At 41.7% G+C, this 18,910-nt stretch overlaps 1 protein-coding gene across 2 annotated transcripts in view; it reads left to right on the top strand.

Annotated features, from left to right (window-relative positions):
- The first annotated feature begins 63 nt into the window (after positions 1 to 63).
- Positions 64 to 18,910, top strand: part of mdn1 (midasin AAA ATPase 1) — a 72,130-nt gene continuing 53,283 nt past the window's right edge. For both annotated transcript variants that reach the window (XM_030046699.1, XM_030046698.1), the window contains exons 1-25: positions 64 to 333; positions 653 to 879; positions 978 to 1,202; positions 2,170 to 2,277; positions 2,628 to 2,820; positions 2,942 to 3,151; positions 3,241 to 3,372; positions 3,485 to 3,588; positions 3,684 to 3,798; positions 4,337 to 4,521; positions 7,432 to 7,513; positions 8,055 to 8,150; positions 8,607 to 8,719; positions 10,509 to 10,657; positions 10,806 to 10,866; positions 11,401 to 11,612; positions 11,908 to 12,011; positions 12,508 to 12,652; positions 13,521 to 13,617; positions 13,804 to 13,917; positions 14,586 to 14,733; positions 14,823 to 14,930; positions 15,127 to 15,278; positions 16,271 to 16,449; positions 17,233 to 17,441. In XM_030046699.1, the coding sequence (XP_029902559.1) occupies positions 238 to 333; positions 653 to 879; positions 978 to 1,202; positions 2,170 to 2,277; positions 2,628 to 2,820; positions 2,942 to 3,151; positions 3,241 to 3,372; positions 3,485 to 3,588; positions 3,684 to 3,798; positions 4,337 to 4,521; positions 7,432 to 7,513; positions 8,055 to 8,150; positions 8,607 to 8,719; positions 10,509 to 10,657; positions 10,806 to 10,866; positions 11,401 to 11,612; positions 11,908 to 12,011; positions 12,508 to 12,652; positions 13,521 to 13,617; positions 13,804 to 13,917; positions 14,586 to 14,733; positions 14,823 to 14,930; positions 15,127 to 15,278; positions 16,271 to 16,449; positions 17,233 to 17,441 (3,564 nt within the window). In that variant the 5' untranslated portion in view covers positions 64 to 237. The remainder of the gene's footprint in view (positions 334 to 652; positions 880 to 977; positions 1,203 to 2,169; positions 2,278 to 2,627; positions 2,821 to 2,941; positions 3,152 to 3,240; positions 3,373 to 3,484; positions 3,589 to 3,683; positions 3,799 to 4,336; positions 4,522 to 7,431; positions 7,514 to 8,054; positions 8,151 to 8,606; positions 8,720 to 10,508; positions 10,658 to 10,805; positions 10,867 to 11,400; positions 11,613 to 11,907; positions 12,012 to 12,507; positions 12,653 to 13,520; positions 13,618 to 13,803; positions 13,918 to 14,585; positions 14,734 to 14,822; positions 14,931 to 15,126; positions 15,279 to 16,270; positions 16,450 to 17,232; positions 17,442 to 18,910) is intronic.

The raw sequence follows: 18,910 nt of genomic DNA, 5'->3' as shown, positions 1-18,910 counted from the left end.
GCGACGCTGCGAAGCACAAGCGACCCGGAAGGATTCGCGCTTTACTCACATGTGGACAGGATTTTAACACCACTGACGGGAACGTGCTTGTGTGTTGTGATACCCAAACCAGACAGACAAGCAAGTGATGAACCCCCTCAATTTGAGTTAATGAGCGGTGGATCCTCATATTACTCTGCGGAGCGCTCTCGCTTGTTTTCGTGGTAGATCGCACCTCCAGACACGACAAATGATACGATGGAAAATTTAGAATTGAGCCTGTCATCACTGGGCACCATATCCAGACATATTGACAAAAGTCACAACGAACTCAGCCAATATTTGGCCAAACAGGTAAGATAAATACCTCTCTGACTTGTTAGGAGCAAAATGTTGTGTTTCGAGCTGCTTGTTTTCACAGTGAGAATCAAAGCGCGTCCTGGGTTGAGTATGCAAATTCCTCCCCTTCAGATATTGATGTTATCCATTTACAAATAGCACAATACACGCATGCCTAGCCCTGTTGTGTCATTAAATGCATGTAGCAGCGATATTGGCCCCCCTAGGATGGGGATATTTAGAAGAAATTGATTTATGTCTGGGCTTTTATTATGGGAATCAATCAGGATTTCACTTGGGACCTTTTTTTTTTTGACATTTGATCTGTCCTCAGATATGGAGCCAGCAGGACAGGCAGTGTATCCTGGGATGTTTGGCTCAGCTTTTGTTGGAGAAGGATTATACTTTGCTGATCGCACGACACCTGCGACCCCTCGTCCTGGATTTGCTGGAGAGGAACGCGGAGAGGGTCAAATCGGGGGCCAGGATCAACCATGACCTCCACGAGCGCCTGTGTGTGGCCCTCAGCAAGCTCCTCGGCATCAGCCCGGACGCACAGGCGTAAGTGGAGCTCGCGGGCCGCCTCACGCTGGAAACATTTTGGAAACCTCTCTGCCATGTGTAAGCCACGATGTTGTCCTCTCCCCCTGTCCCTCAAGGTTCGCGGCGAGGTACTTCAACGACGCCCCGCCGGTCTTCCAGAGGCTCTTCTTCACCAGCGAGGAGTCCTCGTCGGTGCAGTATGGACCCAGGAGGATGAAGCTGCGGGACCTCATGGGCGCCACCTTGCGCTTCCTGCAGAGCGACTGTGCCAAGTTTCGGGTGCTGTGGGACTGGAGTCCCTGCGTGTCCCAGCTGCTCACCAGTGACATCATGGTCCGAGGGTGAGGCTCCGCTTCCTGTTTTTTGACCTTAACAGGCTTTTTGCACTTGTGGCACAAACGTTCCGGCGACCACAGCCGTGCAGCCATGGAGGTTCATTTCAGGTTTAAACGATATGTCTTTATCATGTCATTATCTGGATATGAACAGGCGAGATGTTCGTATCTCAGAAGGCAATGAAATGGATAATATCAAATTTATGATTAGAGTCAGCCTAAGACAGTGATCAATGAAATACTTTGTGAAGTAGTGACATTTTCTACATCCATTTGGTATTATTATGCTGTTTTTTGAAGAATACATAATTTTAACTGTTGTTACACTTCAGATTTTCAAATAAGTGTGAACCCATAGTTGTATCGTATCACAATTGAGATATTTGGCATAAATATGAAGGTATGAAATGTTTATCGTGCAGCTCTAGTCCATTGGAGAATTGGACTAATAAAGACTAAATTAAAACAACTGAGCAAAGAAAGGCAGTTTCCTGAAAAAAAGATTTTTCTGGGTTTGATGAATTCAGTAATGTGAACAGTGTGATAATGCAGATTTGGCTGTAAATTTGGTTTCCCATCACACAGTAACCTATGCCGTCATTAACTCTTGCTCTGGTCATAGTATTAATATTAAGCTTTGTTCTAACCCACTGTACATTATTTTAAATTCTAGCAGAAATCACAATGTTTCCAAAGATATATCTGGCAAAATGATTAGTTTCCAGGAAAAAAAAAAATAGCACACATATTAACCATGTTTATAGAGGCAGTCAGGTTTTATGTTTAGAAGCACAACCAGATTTTCACAGCGATTGTTGACCAGGGTTTTTTATACCACCTCTTTTTTTTTTTAATCCTTTTTTTTTTTAATCCTCAAATGTTCATTTATGATTATTTACGATGATTATGATGTAATTTTTTTTTTGCGTTTGGCCGAAACACATTAAAATTTTCACCCATTTGTGTTCAACAGGTACACGGCCCATTGTTTGGCACTGGTTTCTCACATGACTGATAATCAGAAAACCATATTTCTGAGGAAGGTGCTGTCAAGCGATGAGATCCTGCACATGAAAATAAAGTATGTCCTTTTCTTTTGATGAAGCATTTTCATCCGCGTGGTCTGATTAACGTGGAAATTTGCCAGTAGCGGTGCCATTTTCAACATGACTCACTAACGGTGCTTAAAAGATACCGCTGTTTTTTTAATGAATACATATTTCACTATGTGATAGATTACATTTTCTGTTGAATATTTCCTCATGCCTCCTCTTTCTGGATACATTTTGAGCGTCGCATGACTCTCGGTTAATTTCCCCAGTGATCTTTAATTGGTACAGTACCAAAATGTCTTGTTTACAGAGCGGTGGCCCGGTAAAAAGGTGCTTTTCAAGCTGTGTGTCATGACTTTTGCTTTGATTATGCCTTCAGAGCGTTGGAAGAAACCCAGCAGCTGGAGGTAGAAAAAGCCCTAGTCTTAGCCAATCAGGGCTCTGTGATGTGGCGCCAGGAAAAAGCCAACAAGTTTACCCGGGGTCAGGTGGTGTCTGAGGATCTGTCGCAGAACGTCGTGGCCGTCTGCGGCGTGGTACTGCCCAGGATCGTACCACGACAACCAGAACAGGCATGTGCACTTGTTTTTTTCTCCAATTGAAATGGCGCACAGCACCGTCCCTGCAACATCCACGTCTTATCTTTTAATTTTTATTTTTAGCTTTAGCCCTAATGCTGTGTCCTCTGTCTAGATGAACCAAAAAGACCTGGTGCTCGTGGACTCAACCTGCCGCAATCTGAGAAGACTGGCGTTGGCCGTGGCTTCCCAGAAGGCCGTTCTCCTCGAGGGTCCCATCGGGTGTGGCAAAACGGCCCTGGTCGAGTTCATGGCCGCTGTCACCGGACACACAAAAACGACAGAAATCCTCAAAGTCCAGCTCGGGGATCAGACCGACAGCAAGGTGAGAGAAAGCTGAGTTGATTCAGGTAAAGTTAATGTATTTTTTTTTTCTCTGATGAATGAATTCACTAATACATTGTTGTCTCACAGATGCTATTAGGCATGTACCGCTGCACGGATATACCCGGGAAGTTTGTGTGGCAGCCTGGTGCACTGACACAAGCCGTGTCTAAAGGCCAGTGGATCCTCTTGGAAGACATCGACCACGCGCCCCTGGATGTGGTCAGTATTTGCATTTCGTATTAGAACTTGAGAGCTTTTCTCGATGTTTAACCTGTTTCTTTTCTTTGCATTAGTGTTGCGACTAGATTAAGACTTTTTGTTCTTTTTTAAGATATCCGTACTCCTGCCTTTGATGGAGAATAAAAAATTAATGATCCCAGGACGGGAGGATTGCATTGATGTTGCTCCTGGATTTCAGTTCTTTGCGACAAGAAGGTAGGAACACCATCCGACTCCAAACGTACACAGTGTCCGCCTGCATATGATGTCTTTAATTCTGCATGGACAGTAAGACACGTTTGGGTTTGTAGGTTGTACTACAGCGGCGGCAGCTGGTACAGACCACAGAGCTCCCATGCAGCCCTGCTGGACAAATACTGGACCAAGCTGCAAATGGGCAACATGACACGGGACGAGCTGAAGAAGGTGAGCGTTGAGGAATCACAATATGGAAAAAGTCCCCAAATTTAATTTTTTTCCCCCTTTTGTTGTGTTTGATGGCCTTATTTCTCTCATTTTGTTTTTATGTGACTAGAAAGCATGCACACATACATTACATATGCATATATATGACCTGTCATGGGCTTGTTTTTGTGTTTGTGCATGTCTGAAAAGATGTGAGTGGGTAGGACTTCAAGTATGTATTTTTAGATGTGCTTGTTACCTTTGCCTTTGTTATATATCGAGTATACATTGATATTTTTAGATTGTCATTGTGGTTCATGTGGCAAATATTTCGCAGCCGAGTCAGCAGCCGAGTCAGCTCCATCGCCTCTAGTGCTGCTGTTTCACACACCATCTTAATGCTGCTTGGCCTTCTCTTGTTGATATTTGTTTTTTTCTTGCTGTATGTTCGCCCAGTTTCCCTCCAGAGATCATTAAGAGTTTTATATTATTCTGCAGGTAATTAAATGTCCCTGTCTGTACTAACAGCTGGTTGTGCTTTGCCCGTCTCCGTGTGCAGGTCCTGATCAGCAGGTATCCTAACCTGACTGTGGTGGCGGACCGTCTCCTGGATATTTACTGTCAGCTGACGGGCGAGAGGCACCCTGACCAGGAGACGAACAGCCTGCGCTCCCCCGACGAGACGCAGCAGCACAGGTCTGAGGACAAGACCTCATCGCTGGAGGGGAGAGCCCTGTCGCTGAGGTGATGACCGGCGATGACCGGCTCCATGCAGACTCAGTCGTGTCTCTTTTTTCTGCTGACATCGTTCCTCCCTCTCTGCACCATATTGTGTGTTATGTCATCTCTGCGCTTATAGAGAGCTCGCACATCCTTGTTGGATGAAAAAAATTGAATCCCAAAGTCTGCTAGCATAAACAACTTTTGTTTTCATCACAAAAGCTATTGGGGTGATTAACCTTAATCCAAAGCCTTAAATTTAATAAATGAATGTCATAAATTTTATACCCACTTCATGTGGGGCCAGCATGCAAGTCCACCGGCGAGCTAGCTGTCGGTCAGTAATGACTAAATATGCAACAACAAGGCTAGAAAAAAACAGATATTTGATTAAGTTTGATTAAGTTTTGAGATTTTATTTATATCACGGTGACACAGGAAACAGACTTAAGGTCCAAAACTTGAGAAGAGTCCAGTTAACCTGAAGGAAAGGCTTATATTTTGCTTATTTTTTTAGCTAGCTATATTCCCAGTGTCCTATATTCCCTCTGTTCCCTAAATTCTGTGTTCTTTATTGTTATAATACCAGATGGAAATTATTTTTCTTATTAGAGTGCATAATGTGATATATATTAGTAGTGTGGACATTATTCAGCGTTTTATACTGAGGGAACATAGAATTGAAGGAGCATGGGGTTATTTTCAGTTTGGAAAAAAGTATATACCTGTAACACAGGGTAACATGAAATCTTGGGAACATTCAATACACCCTGCAGGCTAATTTATAAAAGAATACCCCAGTGTTTTGGGCAAAATACCCTTTTTCCATCTTACCCAGCCTGAGACAGGATGTTTGATACCATCTTGTGGGTAGCATTATGTGTTAGCTTAGCATAATGACTTGACGTCTATGGGAGTCGTTAGCCTGGTTCTGTCAAAGTGAAAAAATAAACCTTACAGCAACTCCGAAGCAAATACACACGATATACTGTATAAGTAAGACAGCTTTGAAATTGCTGTAAGGTTTATTTATTTACTTTGACGGAGCTAGGCTAACAACTCCCATAGACTTTAGGTCTTTATGCTAAGCTAACAGGATATACTACCCATATGAATGGAACCATTGGACATACAGAGGTGAAAACGGGATTGAACATCTTTTCTCAGTCAGGTCCACCAGTGTTAATTTCATCAGCTATTTTCAATTTAGTTTTAGTCTTAGTCTAGTGTCAAATGCCCTTTTTACTTTTAGTCATATTTAGTCAACTTGAATTCTTTTTTGTTTAGTCACATTTTAGTCGACGAAAAGTCTTGGCATTTTAGTCTAGTTTTAGTCGAAGAAAATCCAAAGTATTTTAGTCTAGTTTTAGTCAATAGTTTTAGTCAATATTCTTTTTTAGTCTTTGACTTGCATCATGTTGGCTTTTTTTTTTAATTTAACAATATTTTAAATTATTATTTTAAAAATGTAAATTACTTATCAAACAGACCTAACAATTCAGCTACCAATGAATGAGCAGGAGTATGCGTGTGATAACATAGATTGAAAAATAAGCCGAAGTGATACCTCTTCTCTGAATAGACAAGCTAAGCCAGTGTGCCGGGCCAGCGTTGCGTTCAAGTGCAACTCCAAAAAGGAGGACAAATAAGCGTCCGGCTTAGGACAAGGCATTTAAATTCCGGACTGTCCGGCCTAAATCCGGACGTATGGCCACCCTACCGCCACAGCCGCCATGAAAGCCCTACTTTACATGATGTCTAGACTCTCTATGCCATGACAGCCTCACAACAGGAGTTCACCATGACAAACGTGGAGGGTTAGACCCACTAACCCTCCATCTGTCAGATGCCCCCTCCCAGTGAAGCTACCAGTCAGTCTGAAAAGCTAGCCTCCATGACTTTAATTAGCTTTCCAAAGGGTGTTGCTTTGCTCTATTGATCATCGATCGGATAGTTCTCTGGACGACGGGGCTTGAACCTTTTTCTGAACCCTCACATCGGACCGCTGATTTATCAGGGCGTCCTCTGGAGATACAGCACGTTCCTAGTCAGCCGCTCAAAAACCCGAGGTGCGAATCACACGCATATCGCCTTTTCCAGCCAGAGATACGCCTTCACAAGAGAAGGGAGGCAGCGGGGGAGCGGGTGAGGATCCAGCCGTGTAAAAAAACATGATGTGTGGGCGGGTGGTGTGCCGTGCTCTCCACTTCAGTAGCTCACGGATCAATGTAATTAACTCAGATGCACTGTTTGTTCCTAAAGTGTACAGTGTAGTGTGCACCGCGGTGGTCATACGCACTGGAGGTCATTAGGGGTATGTGCCGTTGAACAAGCATTTGATTCAGTTCCCCGTCCTTAACCTTATTTATGTTTATTCAACACGTAAAAATAAATGAAGTTTGGTCGCTGTCATTGAAATCTCCCAGTATTCCACATGCTGCATAAATGTGGGTTAAAGCTGTGAGTATGACCCACTTTCCCTGCAGGGATCATTAAACATGGAGGGTCCGTTTCTCATTGATCCCCTTTGACTTTCCTGCAGTGCTTTTTGTTTGATAGTTTCCAAATTCAGGGTTTTTTTTGTTTTTTTTTAACCCCTTGATGCATGAATTATGAAAGCCTGAGTCAAGATTTTTTTCTTATGTGTTTTTACTCTTCTTAGGGCATGAACACTTTTGTGAGTCTCCATACTTCTTTAAGGATGCAGGACTGGTATTACCATGTCATGATACTAGTATTAATATGTTTTCAGCAACAAGAATTGACAGTCTCTGCATAAACCTCAATGGAGGGGAGCAGCAGAGAGCATTCTAACAGCTGATGTGCAATTCCACCATTGAAACCATTGCATTTAGGAGAAAATGACTTTTAAACAGCTGTCTACTGTAGTGACCGCTATACGCAAAAGGGTTAATTAAGCTGTGATCTCTACAGGGACCTGCTGAAATGGTGCGAGAGGATCAGCAGCAACTTTGACAGCTCTTCATCCGCTACGGCACAACACGTCTTCCTTGAGGTTAGTCACTGATTTGCTGCACAGGTGGCTGCCACTTTCGTCTTTTACCACTTTACCTTCCCGTAGTCACTAATGGAGTCTCCCCAGCACTTGGTCTCACTTTTTATCCATTTTATGTGCGGCGGACCTAAAATCAAATTAAGGCAAAAGCAGATTCAGTTTTATACACTCTTGAAAATCCTGCTCTTTAAAACACCCATCCAGGATTTGTTTTGACATTTAAATTTGACGTACTTTCACACTGATTGTTGAGGAAATGTATACATGGAAAATAAGCTTTTACAGCTTTTATGACCAAGAATACAAGCCCGTTAAACCTCAACGTTTCCAAGATGCCAATGTGGATAAAAGTCGTTCTCACTTTGTATCAAAAGCTCAGTAAATACATTTTTAGAGTGAACCTAGTGTACACAGTTTAAACACTCAAAGCCAGTGGTAGGGTTCAACAGGCAGTGGCAGTCACACATTTGAGCTAAAGTATGTATATAAGTGCCTTATTATTATTAACTGATTTTTGTTTTTTATCATTTTACTTTGTCAGGCACTTGACTGCTTCACAGCAATGCTGTCCTGCGCAGAGAGTCGACTGCGAATGGCTGAGGTCATTGGAAGTAAACTGAACATCTCCAAAGAAAAGGTATGTTAAAAACGTATGGTAGACAGGTGTTTCTCAGCATGAGTTAGGGGTTAGGTCTGGGTGAGATATAGATTTAACTTGTGAAAAATGTGAATCATGAAAAGATTTTATTTTTTGGCTGCATCGCCCAGCCCTACCTAAGGCTGATAAAAAAAATTTGCATGTATTGAATCTACCTCCTCTGCAGAATTGATTTAAAGCATGTTAAAAGACACGTAAATAGCACGTTTGAGAAAAATGTGCTCAGACTTGACACTGTAAGAATGCAGCAAAATATTTTTCAATGTGCCTCTTAACATTATAGGCCAGTGATGCCGTTAGGTACTAAATATGCAAGTCCATCTGTAAATAAATGTATCTTATAATGACTACAAATAGATAGATAATGTAATAATATAATAAAGAACATTTTAACTAGAGTGTGATTTTGTGTGCTGTCTGCTGTTTTTCCTGTAGGCCCAGCACTTTTGCCAGATGTACCAGCCTGACATCTCGCTGACCGAGCTGGAGGCCTCAGTGGGCAGAGTGTCTCTGGGTCGAAAGCAGACCGAAGTAGTGCAGCTGAGTGTGTAAGTGGGGCATCCTGCCCAGCTGTCCCCTTTCACCTCTGTTTACACAGTGCATACATCAGGCAGTTGCTGTGCCAGCATTCACCCACTGATAGAGCCAAATAGATCCCCTGCTGGTAAATTGAATAAACATTGAATTGATTTCAAACTGCATTATGGTAAACAAACCCATCTAATGATTCAGCCCTCAGCAAATGCCCAAAAATACACATTGATTATTTCCAAAAGCCAAACTGTACGGGGGTCAAACTTTGGGCTGGTAACAAAGCAAGTGTCACATTTTGTACTTGTGTGTACAGACTGACACAAATGCATGTCACATGTCAAACTCTCAGGTAATGTAAAAGCTTCTGAAGTATTGATCTCTTACAGATAAGGTGTATTGATGTGATTCACTATCCTTAATTTAAACTACAAAATTATTGAGAGCTGGCCCTTATTTACAGTGATGTGTTAAATGACATAAAAAAAAAATCACAAAAGTAATAAAAGATACATAGTAACGGGAGCAATCAGTTAAAACAAGTATATATACACAGTTAATTAAGATAATTGGGCGTAGAAAATTCAGTAAACAACTCAGTTAAAACGGGTGCACACAGAGGCTGAAAGATTTGTGATCATGGATTTACACTGACCTAGGGCTACTAAAGAATTAATTTTTAGGGAGCTATGTAAAATATTCCAGATGGTCGAGGGAAAGACATAAAAGCAGATCTTCCACGCTCAGTACAGACTTGAGGAACTGGCAGAGAAAGCCAGAGTTTGATATGCCCTGAAGGACCAGTTCAGCAGAGATGTGATACAAGATGGCAGCTTCCCAACAAGGCCCTTATAAATAAACAAATACATATGTCTGTCCCATAACTCAGATGGGATAGACATATGTATTTGTATGTATGAAAGAGATGCCTTACACATTTATTAAAGATGCAACGTACAGTTTTACCTCCCGCTGTCTTGAAAAGGGCGTCTAGCCTGCGACTGAAGTTGCAAGCATCTGTGAAGCCATCACAGACACTGACGAATACTGCAAATGCGAGAAGTCTTATTTATTTATTTATCTATTTATTTATTTATTTCAATAGTCTGTTTACTGCTTTTTGCCATTGCTTTCTGTTGTTGCTATGACTCCCCTGTGCTGTGGCCACTTGCCCCACCCTCATAACCATAACCCAGTTCATATTGTCCACAAATAGTAAATAGCAAATAGCACACACCCCAAAATGAACCCAAATATGACATAGGCTGTGTATCAGATATTCAATTAATTTTGTTGCCAAGTTTATGTTGCAGCTTGAAGTTCAGGCTCAGGACAGTATTTCCTTAGTTGGCAGGTGTGACCTGCAGGAAGGCAAACTACAGGGTGTGTGAATCTGTGGCTTCATGTTGATTCAGTTTGATGCACGTTTCAGCATTTGGTTGTTTGATTTATGAAAGATGTCTCTTTTTTGGAATGATTCAAGCTGATTTGAGTTTGTAAATATCAGTTGGAGTCAACAAATCCATTCAGTGCTTTTAAAAATGTATGTTGATTAAATAAACTCATTCAGTAATGTTAAACTGTACACTTTCTTGTGGAAAAAAAAAAAATCATTAAAAAATGACTTTACATCCTTAACATTATCTATGCTACTAAAAACCTTATGGAAAAATAAAATTGGCAATGTATAGTATTCTGCTTTTTGTTGTTAGGAATCATGAATCATGAGAGCAACTCATTCTGTTTCTTTGTTTTAGCAGACTGACTCAGACTCAGTTAACCTCTCGATGTTTGTCTCATGATTAGGGAAATCCAGACGTTCGCTGCGACCCGGCCCTCTGCTGTGCTGCTGGAACAGCTGGCAGTGTGTGTCACCAAGGGGGAGCCTGTCCTTCTGGTCGGAGAGACGGGAACAGGGAAGACCTCCACTGTGCAGTACCTGGCCAGAGCCACAGGTAAGCTTCCACAGAGGCAAAGATGAAGCCTCTCTGAAAATACAGAGACAGGATGAAGTCAGTGAGACACAGAAGGGAAAAAAAAAAAAAAACCTTGTGGGACGCAAACCGAATCCCTCAAACTTCTCCTGTTCTCTGCACTTTCCAGGACACAAGTTGCGGGTTGTGAACATGAACCAGCAGAGTGATACTGCTGACCTGCTGGGAGGGTGAGTGACAACTTAAAGTGCAAACACTTAAAAACTTAAAGTGCAAACACAAATGGCACCCATTGCTGCATAGAGCTTGTAGACTATCATTCAGAGATCATTCATTTTGTATCTGCTGGACATCAGTGTAAAATCAGGTTTGTATCCTTCAAGTTTCATCCCAAACAGGCAGAAGAGGCTCAGAAATTTTCTTGTGATAGACGGATGAAGCCTAATCCATAGTCCCTTTCCAGATCTTCAGTTATGGGGGGGACAATTCATTAAGTTTCATTCTTAGTTTGTGTTGCTTTTCCTTTTGTTTTGCCCTCACATGTAATTTTTCAAATACCACTAATCAGATTTAGATGACATTTGGGCAAATTAAGCATCGGATCACTGTAATCTTATCAAAATCACACCAACAGGCTCAAGGTCAAAACAAGGGGGCACATTTGTTTGTGATTATCAGTGATTTTTGGCGATAGCGGATGTGTTTGCTTCGTTTTCGAATGACACTCCAAATTCACCACCGTGGTTATCCACTGTCTTTTGCAGCTACAAGCCGGTCGACCACAAGCTGATCCTGTTACCTCTGCGGGAAGCCTTCGAGGATTTGTTTTCCCAGACGTACTCGAGGAAGCAGAACCTGACCTTTTTGGGCCACGTGCAGACCTGCTTCAGGGGGAAACGCTGGCAGGATCTGCTCAAGCTCATGGACCATGTCTGCAAGTCCGCGCTCACCAAGGAGCTGCAGGAGAAGTCCAACGGTATTGTACCAGAAACTCTTTATCCTGTCTTGCTTTTGCAGGGATCGGCTCCTGCAGTAAGAAAATTACTCTTGCTTATACCAGAAATTAATAATTGAAAAGGAACTATTTTCTCCTAATTTATCTAATGCACAGGGAAAGACATGAAACTGTAAACCAAATTGCTCTCCAGTGCAAAGACTATTTTAATTTTAATTATTAAATCAAGGTTTCCTATTACAATATTGTACACTGTAGCCAAATCATAAGACCATTTTTTCTGTGTGTGTATGTGTGTGTGTGTGTGTTTGTGCAGCTGCCTTGCTCCAGGAGCAGTGGGAGGCATTGGCTGTGAGATTAAGTCAGACCCAGCAGCAAATCAGAGCATGTGAGACAGCCATGGTCTTCGCCTTTGTGGAGGTAATGATTGCTAAAATGTTTTATTAAAGGAACCGTTCAACCAAAATACAAAAAAAAAAAAAAAAAAAAAAGGATATTTCCCCACTTATTTCTAGTGCGATCTGTTCATCCAGACAGATTCTGTGAGATCTGGTGAGCTTTCCAGTTTCCTTTCAAGCTAATACAAAGGGGGCAGGATGGGTTTTCATTTGTGGAGCTCAAACTGTCAGAAATTTACATGTGAAAAGCTAAACAGCAACAGCTCTTTCCAAAAATTAGGACATGCATAATCCACAGCCCTCGGGGGTGATCTGCTTTTTTTGGGAACTCTCTCCTTCTGAACAACACCGACAAACTCTATCTGTCTGCCCCAAATTTGTATTCCTTTTGGGCCGAGATTCTGAATCTAATCTAAAGCCTAAGCGGTGTCTTTTCATAAATATGGGCCGACAAACCGGCCTCAGTCTGGATGATTCCCCTCATCCCTCTGCCCCTGTGCTCTCTGCTTTGTGTCCAGGGTACATTAGCCCAGGCAGTAAAGAAAGGCGAGTGGGTGCTGCTGGATGAGATCAACCTGGCGACGGCGGAGACCCTGGAGTGTCTCAGTGGACTCCTGGAGGGCAGCGGCGGCTCGCTGGTGCTGCTGGACCGCGGAGACACAGGTGAGCGGCGCTGTAATGATGGAAGCGATGACACGTGAAGGACAGGAGTTCCCGAGGATTTTTGGCTCCGCTTACGAATTCCTCTGTCAGTCAGCTGCAGTATCTTGGACACTGCTGACTGCATTTTGGACCAAACTATTCATAATGATGTGATGTGGCAAATCCAGCAATTACAGCGCCGCACTGTCGGGCCTACAGCTTCAAGTACAAAATTAGAATCCACTTATTGTCTGCTTTGATTTAGCTGCCATATCCATAAAAGTCCCCGCAGCAGATAACTGAATTTTTTTTTTCTGGACAGATAATATTCTCTTTTCCTTTAAAACTCCTACAGTAAAGAAATCTAGTCTGTATATGTGAGTCAATATTTAATCATTAAGGCCACAAAGAGGCTGCCTTCAGCCTTTACCTCCCCTTTCCAGGGTTCATTTGATTTTCTGGATAGTCTTGAAATCTTGAAATGTCTGTTCCACACAGGGAAAGTCAGGGAATTTAATAAATTCTTTGGACAAGTCATGGAATATCATGAATTTTGTCAGCCACAATTTAAAAAAAAAAAAAAAGTAATGAATTATTCACCAAACATAATATTTATTTTGCATTGTGTTTGCATTATGTTCACTTTGATAGAAACACATAAAACAGAATAGCAAACATTTATAAGACCTTTTAAATATGAAATGTGTTTAAAATTTTGATTAAGGAAAAAAACCTCATGCTACATATATAAAGTAAAAAACTTAATATGGTCCTAGAAAGTCATGGAAAATGTATTTGCTTTTTTGCATACGTACTGTCTAGTATATTTGGATTGTTATTATATTTTTGAATGCATACATTTTTTAAATTTCGTATGTATTTTGTGTAGAGCCACTCGTTCGCCACCCGGACTTCCGCCTCTTCGCCTGCATGAACCCTGCTACTGATGTCGGGAAGAGGAATCTGCCCCCAGGCATCAGGAACAGGTGAGACGACTGCACCATTGTTTGATAATGGTGCATTAAATGTACATTGATAATGAGGCAACCCCTACTACAAACGACGATGTTGGCAGGTAGATTTATGATCTGGTTTGCAGTATTTAGTTTTAGACAGATGTTTTGCTGTTGGCAGGGATGTCTTTAAACGTGCTGAGTCTGTGTCTCCCACAGGTTTACTGAGCTCTATGTGGAGGAGCTGGAGAACGAGAGGGACCTCCGGATTCTAGTTTCAGACTACCTCAAAGGCCTGAATCCCCACCGGAGCGTCATCAGTGGGATCATAAAGTAAGAACATGCTCGTCCTTCAGCAGAGCCGTTAGGAAACTTTTCAGTTCAAGTCAAGTTACCAGTGTCTTGGATGGTGTTCAAACCAACCAACATTTTGTTTCAAAACTTATAACCCTTATCATGCTTTTCAAGAGAATACATAGAGCTTTTGATTCAAACAATAGTTTAAATTGACTAAACTAATTACAGTGACTGGTGGAAATTGAGATTGTGCTGAGAGGTTTTCCACCTTTGATTATAATCTCACTTTTTCCTAGAGATTATATGTCCAGAGGTAAAATGAATAAGCTTTTCACTGCCCCACAGCAGGAAATAACCACAGGATATATAGTGTATGTGGGCAAATGATGAAGCAGTATTATTTTTCCTGAACCTACTCTAGATCTCTGCTCTAATTAGGTAGCTTACTCATCTCTATTGTGGATTTTTTTTTTTTTAATGTAGGTCAAAAACAGGCCCCCATAAACTAGACTAAAAATGCATGAATGGGTCCTTTTCTGTTGCACAACAAACAACAAACACTGACCCTAATGGGAGGAAACAGGATCTGCAGCTACATCAGTGCCAGGTTCGGCTCTGTTGCAGAGGAAAAGGACCCAGTGTTGTTCCAGCTCCTTGGTCTTAAATGACTTAATTCTCCTTTGGATGACTGTGTTTCTGTGCAGTTTTTACTTGTCGGTACGAAAGGAGGCCAACTCTCACCTGGTGGACGGGACCGGCCACAGGCCTCACTACAGTCTGCGCACTCTCTGCAGGGCGCTGAAGTATGTGGCAGCCAACCCTTGCAGCAGCGTGCAGCGCTCGCTCTATGAGGTAGGAAGTTAAAAGAAGTCGCTTACGCCCCCGTTCCCTTTATGAATTCTGAATTTTTGAGTTCTCCCCGTGTCGTGTCATGCTTTCAGGGTTTCTGCCTGAGCTTTCTGACCCAGCTGGACAGAAGCTCCCACCCTCTGGTCCAGAAACTGGTGTGTCAGTACATCCTGGCAGGGAACACCAAATGTCTCAAACAGGTACGGCATCAGCAGACACAGCTTCATCCTCATCTTCATCAAGATCACTGAGTAATGTCAGAGAAGGCCCCATCATGACTTTGGATAATAATTGTTACCGTGGCTACCCTGAAGGAACTTACTCTGAAGCTTTAAAAAAAGATGTGTATTCATTGTTTTTATCTAAGTATTTTGTTGTCCTCTGTGTTCCATCCAGCCCATCCCGGCACCCCTGGGCCGGTCCTGTGTGGAGATTGAGGGCTACTGGGTGTCCCAGGGGGAGATGGAGCCGGCTCTGGACCCCAGCTACATTCTCACTGCCTCGGTTAAACTCAACCTCCGTGACCTGGTCAGAGTGGTGTCTGCAGGGTAGGAAAGCTTTCCTTGGCTGACCCATGATTTCACTCAAATGAATTATTTTTTTGCATACAAATTTCCAGCAAGTTATTTTGGAAGTGAAGAGTTCATTTGCAAAAACAGATAAAAGCCATTCTTAAAATGAATACACCTTTTTCACTGATACTGCTTGGAGTACACACACACATACACACACACACACACACAAAGCATGATTTAGGATAATAAAAATGATGCCAGGCTAAATAAACATATAAAAATAGAAATAAATATATAGTAAATTTTAATAAAATTCCAAAAAGTTTAAAAAGGGTTTAAGAAATTCAAATGGAGATATCTGTTTTTGCAAACAAGCTCTTCAAGTTTTTTTTTTTGTTTTTTTTTTTTTTGGAATACACCAGGAAAAAAAAATGAAATTCCATTTATGATTAACCTCCCAACTGATCTGTAACATACATTTTTTTTTTTTTTAATTTAACTAATCATATCTGACCGTACTTACATTTCATATTTCTAAATGTTGCCTCTGGTGTCCCTGTATGATCTTTATGAAGTATAAAGATGGGTTACGTTGTATAAATGAACAGATTTGGGATGTTGGGGCTTGGTTGCCAATATATCTTTGTAAAAAAAAAAAATTCAAATCATGAAGTTATAAATTTAATTTTTTTGACACAGGCATGTAATGTGAACTGTTTTCTTGCTCACTTTGGCCTGATTTGAACAAGCTGCCCACTGCCTGTCATGATGATAACAGTGATTGTTGTTGTTGTTGTTGTTGTCATGGTTTTGCTCGTTGACAGTGACCTTGGTTCATGGGTCACTGGCCTCTGTTAGCCGCTCAATAGCACGGCCTCGATGGGGTTAATTTGGTTCACTCAGGACGTACCGCGCTCTGTGCTGAGCTGATGAAATCAACCATCTGCTCTCACGACAATCAAAAACGGCACATTTATCCAGGAAGTGACAAATTCACTCTTTCTGTTCATGCTGTGGCCTCGCAGGACTCACCCAGTGCTCATCCAAGGAGAGACGTCCGTGGGAAAGACCAGTCTCATCCGCTGGCTGGCTGCGGCCACTGGAAACCAGTGTGTGAGAATCAACAACCACGAGCACACCGACATCCAGGAGTACATCGGCTGCTACTCGTCAGACGACAGGGGCAAGCTGGTGTTCAAAGAGGGTATGACGCGTCACACTGCCTCCAGCCCTGAGCAACATTTTGATATATGCTTTCACAAAATGTGAAAATGTAAACCCATGTGAAAGAGAACTGGGTTCCCGCAGTTCATGAAATTTTCAGAAGTCCGTTCTAGACAGCGAGAGTGAGGGAATTTCATAAAAATCTCCGGATAAGGCGTGGACTTTCTTGCAATTTTTTCAGCCTCAATTAAAAAAAAAAAAAAATCAGCAACTGCAGTTATTTACCAAACATAAAATTAATTTCCTGCTGTGTTCACCTCATGATCTTTTCCCCTGCAGACTAAAACAGAATGGCAGACTTCAGTAAAACCTGAATTTGATTTTGAAGTTTAATACAGGATATTTTGCATGTAATGGAGAGGCAAATATAAAATAAAGGCCAGCATATTTGTCCACTGTGGATTCAACTGACATTTGATCACTGTGGCAAGGCTGGTTGAACAGTGGACCCTCAAATTTGCTTTGTAATCACCATCGATGCTCTAATCCAGCTCAAAGTAACTGTCTGCTTCCTTATTAAACACTGAATGAACTCAAAATTGCAACACAAATATATCTACAAGCAAAATTCATGTTTGCATCCAAGATTTCACAAAGTAAATCCATTTTTGGCTTTAAACATGCCTCTTCAAACATATTTTTTTTTGCATTCCTCTTCAACCCAACATACAAAAATGGCCTTTTCCCAGTCAAGCCCCAGTGTATCAGTGACCTCTGGCATCAGCACGGTCTTACACGCTGCTCATGTGTGCCCCCGCTGCAGGCGTTTTGATCGACGCGATGAGGAAAGGCTACTGGATCATACTGGATGAGCTGAACCTCGCCCCGACCGATGTCCTGGAGGCTCTCAACAGATTGCTGGATGACAACAGGGAGCTGTTTGTGGCTGAGACCCAGGAAGTTATCAAGGCTCACCCCAGGTTCATGCTGTTCGCTACCCAGAATCCCCCAGGTCTCTACGGCGGTAGGAAGGTATGCCGTTCATTCAGCTGGAGGATCTTTTTTTTTTTTTTTGTTTTGTTTTTTTTTGTTTTTTTTAATGCATTGGCTTCCAAATTGGCTGCGTCCATACTCTTACCTTTTTTTATATATATATAAAACATATGAGTCATTCAGCTGATGCTCTCAGCCGTGCAACAGTAGAATAATCTTGGGAATAAGCATGCTACTTGTAGCATTTTAACATCAATAAATCATTACTCCATTCATTTTCAAACACATTAGTGTAAGCACCATAAATAAGTGAAATGATCGCTGAGAAGATTGGTAGTTTCTGCGGGGCTGCGTTTTTCACTGTGTGCCGTCAGGTTAGTAAATCTGCTCTAATTCTTTACGGTGCTGAGGAAGAACCGGCACAAAACAGAAAGAGGCTGCTGTTCTTCCAGCGCAGATATAAATATTTTATAGCCTCTCACACTGGCTGATGGTGGAGAGAGTGAAAGGCCGGTGGTGAAATCACTTCCATCATGTCGAGGGAGAAAACAAACACAAATGAAGCGTTCCTAGGGACTGGGAGGAGGGGCGAGGAGGAAAATCCACTTTCTGACAAGAAGCAATGTTGTTTATGGGAAGTGGGTTATTTATTATGATGAAGGCTACTATAATGATAGGATGGTGCAAGACACAGGTCACAAATTATCTTGAATATTCATTTCTGGTAATTATAGAAAGACATCAAAATTAATTGTCCAGTTTAGTTTATTATGATCCCCATAAACTGTTGTAATGATAGCAGCTGCTCTTCCTGGGGTTATAAATTGAACAGTGATATATCAGGGTTGGACAGTGATCTGTTAGGGTGATATATAGATTTTTACATTGATATTGTAATGTTTAATTAGATTTTGTCGAGGATTTGGGTTGTCATAATATCATTGTATAGAATAAGTATTGACTTTCCTGGTTTCAAAGGCTGCATTACAGTAAAGGGATGCAGTTTTCTAAGTTATTAGACCGTTCTAGTTGTTCTGTTATTGTCCTCTGCCTGCTTGATCATCATATCCACATTAATAATGGTTATTTATCAGAAATCTCTTGTGAGTGAATATCTTATGAAAGAACTAACAGTCATCCATATGGCATCGACACAATATAAATAACAAGATATTCATCAAAAACATCAGGATGTTTGATTTTGTCGGAGTAGAAAAATATAATTATTTTTCCATATCAAAACACATGACGCTTTGGCCCATCTGTTCACCAGGGCCTTCATCAGACGAACATCGGTGAGTTAATCTGATGAAGGCCCTGGTGAACAGATGGGTCAAAACGTCATGTGTTTTGATATGTAGCCTATAATAAAATAAAATAATTCTACTGTGAGCAAAAGTGGCACCTCTCCTCGTCTACAGTTTGCTGCCCCCCTTGGGCTGTACCATCTCACAGCTGGTTGAAGCACCGTTCACTACATTTTATGCATCTCAACCAGCTTAATGCTA

This window comes from Myripristis murdjan, chromosome 24, assembly GCF_902150065.1.
Source record: "Myripristis murdjan chromosome 24, fMyrMur1.1, whole genome shotgun sequence".
NCBI classification, from domain to species: Eukaryota; Metazoa; Chordata; class Actinopteri; order Holocentriformes; family Holocentridae; genus Myripristis; species Myripristis murdjan.
Note: the sequence above shows the minus strand (reverse complement) of the source record. Positions and strands in the feature narration are given on the sequence as shown.